Genomic DNA, 6,394 nt, shown 5'->3' with positions numbered 1-6,394 from the left:
TCAAGGATCAAAAACATTAAACCCATTAGATGGACTCTACATTTGTCATTGTAACACCTAACTTTCAGAGGACCTTGCCACAGTCCTAACTATGGTACTTTGGCATTCTATATATTATGTGGGGAGATTCATAGATTGTAAGGCTGAAAGGGACTTTGGAAGGTCATCAGGTCCAGCCCCCTGCACCAGGCAGGAAAGACAGGTGAGGTCATGTGACCCCAGCAAAGTGACTATACAGAAATCTTCCTCTTGAAGATTTCCAGGGTAGACAATTGCACCACCTCTGGAGGGAGCTTAATCCACAGTTTGGACACCATAATTGTGAAAGTTTTCTGAATGTTGAGCCTGAAATGGTCTTCCAGGAGTTTGTAGCCATTACTCCTGGTTTTCCCCAAGGGTGCCCTGGTGAACTGTTGGTTGCCAAGCCCTTGATGTAGTCCCTTGATATAGTAGTAAGCTGCTACCAATTCCCCTCTGAGCCTTCTCTTTTTTAGGCTAGAGGCCCAGGTCCCTCAGCCTATTCTCATATGGCTTGTCTTGCAAGTCTCTAATCATATGGGTGGTTCTTCTCTGGACTCTCTCAAGCATTTCCATGTCCTTGTTGAAGAACGGTGCCCAGACCTGGATGCAGTACTCCAGCTGTGGTCTCACCACTGATGGCTCATGTCTCAAAGGCCCTGTCAACCCTACAGCAACTAATGGTCCAGTGCTCTGCCCCTGCTGGCTGCTAGCATGGCTTACCCTGCAATCATTGCACTGCATTGTTTTTACAGTATCTCCAGCCCTGCCTGTGCTGCCATTTCAGCCAGGTCAGCTTCTCTCAGAGTACATTTCCCTAGTATCCCTCTGCATCCAAGCTCTTGAGCACACTAGCCCACTAGACACACTATGAGACAGCTGCTCGCATTACCCAGAAGGTAGCAATATGCACCTAACTTGACAGGGTAGTGGCAGAGTTGAGACAGCTCGCTGTCAGTTGCAGTGGGAGCACAGCACAACCTGTGGCCATGGGAACTGGCTCACAGGAGCATCACTGACACGCTCAGAATCGTGTCTCTGCTGCAGCTTTTTACATGCTGAGCCTTCACTACTTAGCCCCCAAACAGCAAAGCTGTGGGGGTGCACCCAGGTGTTCTGGGAAACTGGGGCACTCTCCATAGCACCTTGTGGGAAGAGTGTGCCTGATGAGGCACAGTATCTACAGGTGGCCCAGCCAGTGCCAAGTCCTGTAGTCTTGTAAGCCCTTGGGAGCACCACATGCTGCCCTTGGGACTTCTAGACCCTGCTCTGGCACTCCAAGAGCCAGTGTTTGGTCATGGACTCCTGTGTCTGGGAGACAGCTCAGTTCATATGCTCACCGCTGACCACAGGGAACCAAAGGATCAGTGAGAAACTCCCATGAGCGACAGCTGTCCTGTGGGGCAGAGGGAGAATAGGATCCAGTGGTGCTTAGAGCTGCCGTGAAGTGTGTGACCGAGGACATCTCTACTTTACAGATGAGGAAGCTGAGGCACTGAACAGATCCGTCACTTGTGAGGTCAAAGTGTGTGACACAGGCAGGGTCAACATCAGATGCCAAGTGTCCTGCTGCTGTGCCCTGCCTCCCATTGATGCCCTGGTCCCTAGACAGTGCTGGTGACTCCAGTCATGACAGCTCGATGGGGCATATGGAAGCACTCCTGCTGCGTGGGGAAGACAGGGTGAATGGTGTTTCCATGGTGAAGGGGACTTTGGGGCAAATCCAGCTGGTCCTCAACCAGGAACAGAAGTGTGTGTAGCCGTGAGCAGTCTGGCAGACAGGGGACAGGCAGGGAGTTAGCCAGGCTGGGCTTACAGCTGCTTAGGCAGGAGAAAGCTCCCTTTGGCATTGTCTGACAGCCCAAGCCTTGGCTACTGCAGTGCCAGGAGGGGATTTACCTCACTCAACAAGTCTGGCGCTATGTTGGCTTCCTACTACTCCCTCTGTCTTACTGGGAGGCAGACTCAGGGGAGGCCCCTGCCAGCTGGAAAACAGGGGCTGTCAAGAGCAGTGCAATTTCCTTAGACCCAGGCCTGGGTCTGGCTATGTAGCAGGACACTATTTGCAGCGATGGTTTTCCAAGCTTCCTCAGCACCTTGCCTTGGCCTCCCCTTCCACGCCCCCCCCTAATATTCTCCCCAAGGCTGGTTCTCCTGTTTGCCATTTCACCTAAGGCTCCCTGCAGCAAGTCATCTCCACAGCATGGTAGAACAAGGCTAGGCCCAGTAGGAGGGGTCATGTCATCACAGCTGGGCAAGATCATCCAAGATGTTCCCCAGGGAGACCAGGCCTGCACATGGTTGCAGAAGCACTGGGCAGGTGCACAGCTTGATTCCTGGGGTACAGCCTGCTCTGTGTTGGCAGGAAGGGCACAGAAAGACACACACCTCAGCTATCAGGGTGGAGTGCAGGGCCCTGCCCTTCCTTCAGTTTGTGGGGCAGGGGGGCATGCAGTAGCTCTGGGGAACTTTCACACAAGCAGCCCAGTCCAGTCAAGGGCAAGGTGCCTCCAAGCAGAAGGACCAGGGGGACAGCAGGGGTGGGAGACCAGCAGACTTTAGTGCCAGGTATCTGCTTCCCACAGATCACAAGCTTGTCCTTGCCCCAGGAGAGGTCACAGTAAGGAGTCTCCTTTGTCCCACAGCTGCATCTCACCTAGGAAGCCTTCAGAGAAGGTGAAGCCTTGCTCAAAGCCCCAGGGGAGGCCCAGATCCTCTTCCCTGGCTTCCTCCAAGGGGGGCTGCAGAGGGTCTGTGAAAGGGATGTCTTCAAGGAGGGAATGCTCTGGACAGAGATGGTGGGTGTCCAGGGCTCCCCAGGGGCTGGCAGGGCTGGGGTGCCTGCTTTGGGTCTGGCCCATGTCTGCTCCCAGAGAGCCGAGTGCTGCATTTATATCCAACTCCTCAAAGTTGCCGGCGCTTCCATCTAAGACATCATCGAAGATGCTGGCCCAGCTGCAATCCCTTGTCAGGGTGCTGTCCCCAGCACCATGGGCAGGTAACAGTGGGGACGGGCAAGTTCTGACTGTCTTGCTGCTGTACTTGGGCACAGGCTGCTTGCGTTTGCTGGTAGCATGGGGGGCACCTGCAAGGCTGAGGCTCTGATCCTGCAGCTGCAGAGCATGGGCTGTGGCATGTCCTGGGTGCAACTGCTCACTCCCTGGGTGGAGTGTTGGAGATGAGAGGCCATAGGCAGTGTTTGGGCTGGGCACGTCAGGCTGCGGTAGGGGGTTGTAGCTGGGGCCTGGCGTGCGCCTCCTCTTGAAAACCCCGTTGACAAACATATCTGCATAGCGGGGGTCGATCTGCCAGAAGCCCCCCTTTCCTGGTTCGTCTTTCTGCCGTGGCACCTTCATGAAGCACTTATTCAAGGACAGGTTGTGCCGGATGGAGTTCTGTGGGCCAGAGGGCAGAAGGAACAAGGCTGTGAGCGATCAGGCAGCCCAGGGAAGCTGCTGTGCATTGCCCAGCTGCCTCCAGAGCCTATGGCACCCAGCTCAGAGGCTTAAAGCAAACAGCCCTGCAGCACCTTGACAAGGGATCTTAAGGCAGAGGAAATTCATTAAGGTGCCCAGTGGCTGGGACTGAACTATGGAGGCCTCCCACTGGGTAAGCCCTCTATGGGGGGTGGGATGGAGGAGAGTAAAGCCATAAACCTCCTGCTCCTGGAGTCATGTTATGACAGCAAAGGCTCTGTTTTAATTTGGAAGGACAGAGGGTTCCAGCTCTCTTGGCTGGGAGGCAAAGTTTGCAATGCTGATAGCTGCATCTGCTGGAAGTTCACAGTCATCACTGTGGGTTGAGCCACCTCACTGCAGTGCCAACACCAATTGGCACTGCTCCAGTGCCCTGAGACAGAGGCAGGGAGGGGCTAATGCACAGGCCTGTTCTGGCAAGTGGGCTCTGGTGGTTAGCATGGCCTGCATGGGCAGGCTGGCACACAGTAATCATATGCACCTGGGTGGCTGTTCCTGTGGTATTATTTTTTTTTAATTTTCTGTATTCCAAGCCAAATTAGCCAAAACAAATTCCAAATCCGTGAGTCAGTCCAGAACCATAACTGGCCCTACTACTGGCAAACATCCTCCACCACTATCTGGGGCTTCAGATGTTCCCAAATCCTTTGGTGGGTATCCTACTTGCATTCCCAAGCCCGGAGGCTTGAGGTTCAGATGTCCCTGAATTTTCCTTGCTCTCAGCTGTAAGGCCCCAGGGGCAAGCCAGGGAAGTCTCCTATTTCCATAAAGTGGGCATAAAGCCAAGACCTTCCCACTCCAGCAGCTAAGTGGGAGGTTTACTATACATTATGTTGGCAGGTACTATCCCTGTGCCAGGAGAGTGGTCTTCCCCAGTGCGACTAGGGAGACAGCTTCTGTGGTCACGGTGTTTCTCTTACTTGATCTGAGCCAACAAGAGGCCAAGAAGTGAGAAACCAACAAGAGGCTGTTCCTGTGGTATTTTTATTTTTATTTTAAATTTGTATCCAAGGCCAAATTAGCTGAAACTAATTGCAAATCCAAGAGTCCAGAAACCATAAGCGGTCCTACTACTGGCAAACATCCTCTACCCACACCTGGGGTTTCAGAGGCTAAGATCACAGGTCTCGGCCTCTTGAAGGCTCAGATCAAGCGTAGAGGCTTCTGAACCTGGAAAGGAAAATACCATGCATCTGTGTCCATGAAGGCAGTTTTCCTGAACTGTGCCACAGGAGAACTGCTCTTCTGGTGTGGTTCAGTACCCACCGAGGTGTAGCAGCTTTAAGCCTAGTTTATGGAAATGGGAGTCTCCTCTCTTGCTTGCTCCAATGGCCTTATTGCTAAGGTCAAGCAAAACTCAGGGGCATCTGAACCCCAAGCCCCTGGGCTTGGGCTTGCAAGTAGGATGACCGTCAAAGGTTTTGGAAACATCTGAGGCTATTCCTGTGGTATACACTTGGCCCCAGCCATGAACTACATAAGACAGTCTCTCCTGCCACATGAAGCTTCATACTCTTCCCTCCACTCCAATTCTGTATTAGATGGGATGTAACAGGAGTGCTAGATCCAAAAGGGCATGAACCCTTCTTACCCCAGGCTCCCCTGGAAGGCGACACTGATGAGAGCCTGATCCCCTTGAGCACAACATTATGGTCAAGGAAATCCCCGTGGCTCCCTGGGGATTGGTCTGTGGAGAGCAGGAATAAAGGTCTGGCTTAAACTGTAGCTTCTGCAGAAGCCCTGTGGAGCGGCTTAGGCCTGGCCCCTCAGCCAAAGCTGCCTCAGCAGGGCACTTGCAGCCTAGCACATTGCTAACCAGTAGGGCTGTACGAAATTTCACCACCAGTTTTGTTTCGACCCATTTCGAGGCTGAAACAGCAAAATTAAAATGCAACAGATGTAGTCAAAACAGCCTTGAAACAAAACGAGGAAAGTCAGAACATGTTGCCATTTTGCCCATAGGCTATAATGGGGAAAGCTGAAACAGCCTATAACTTTGTCATTTCTCGCTTGATTTGGATGCATCTTGCAGGAGCGGTAGCCCCTTCTGAGGGCATGACGCCTGCCAAGTTTCATGGAGATAGGTGCAGGGGGTTTGGAGAAACTGCACCCAAATTCTTGAAAGCAAAACTCATGTCACCTGTATGTGTTAAGCCACAGCGGGGTCAAAACCACAGGTATGGTAGCCCCTGCTGAGGCCACAAAGCCTGCCAAGTTTCAAGAAGATAGGTGCAGGGGTTTGGGTGGAACTGTACCTCAAGCTCCAGACAAGAAAACTCATGAGATGGGTAACGCTGTGTTCAGGTGCAGCAGGGTGAAAGCTGCAGGGATGGTGGCCCCTGCTGCAGCCACAAAGCCTGCCAGCTGTCAAGGAGATAGGTGCAGGGGGCTTCTGGGGCCCTGCAGCTCTAGCTACTGACAGGCAAAACTCGTGTCATGGGTGTTTGGGCAACTGTGTCTGTCTTGGGGCACGGAGGGGTGGGGGGCAGGAAATCATGGCAGGCCTGGCTGCTAGGCCCTACTGTGGTCACAAAGCCTGCCAGCTGTCAAGATCGGTACAAGGGGTTTCTGGGGCCTGGAAGAACTGTTCCAAAGCCATATCTCCTAAGATTTAGGCTCCAGCCACTCAGATTCCTGGATTGTAAGGCTGGAAGGGACCTTGGAAGATCATCGGGTCCAGCCTGCTGCACCAAGCAGGAAAGACAGCTGGGGGTCAGGTGAACCCAGCAAAGTGACTGTCTAATCTTCTCTTGAAGATTTCCAGGGTAGCTGACTGCACCACCTCTGAAGGGAGCTTATTCCACAGTCTGGACTCCCTAGTTGTGAAGTAGTTTTTCCTAATGTTGAGCTTGAAACAAGCCTGAAATCATCTTCCAGGAGTTTGTGACCATTACTCCTAG

At 52.9% G+C, this 6,394-nt stretch overlaps 1 protein-coding gene across 4 annotated transcripts in view; it reads right to left on the bottom strand.

The window, feature by feature from the left end:
• Positions 1-1,692: 1,692 nt before the first annotated feature.
• LOC109290773 (forkhead box protein J1-B-like) overlaps positions 1,693-6,394 on the bottom strand; it is a 16,450-nt gene continuing 11,748 nt past the window's right edge. For all 4 annotated transcript variants that reach the window (XM_019507527.1, XM_019507525.1, XM_019507526.1 and 1 more), the window contains one exon: positions 1,693-3,413. In XM_019507527.1, the coding sequence (XP_019363072.1) occupies positions 2,634-3,413 (780 nt within the window). In that variant the 3' untranslated portion in view covers positions 1,693-2,633. The remainder of the gene's footprint in view (positions 3,414-6,394) is intronic.

The sequence above is a fragment of the Gavialis gangeticus genome, unplaced genomic scaffold (assembly GCF_001723915.1).
Source record: "Gavialis gangeticus isolate Ggan-Ray unplaced genomic scaffold, GavGan_comp1, whole genome shotgun sequence".
In the NCBI taxonomy this organism is placed as follows: Eukaryota; Metazoa; Chordata; order Crocodylia; family Gavialidae; genus Gavialis; species Gavialis gangeticus.
The sequence above is the reverse complement of the archived record's forward strand: the minus strand, read 5'-3'. Positions and strand labels throughout refer to the sequence as shown.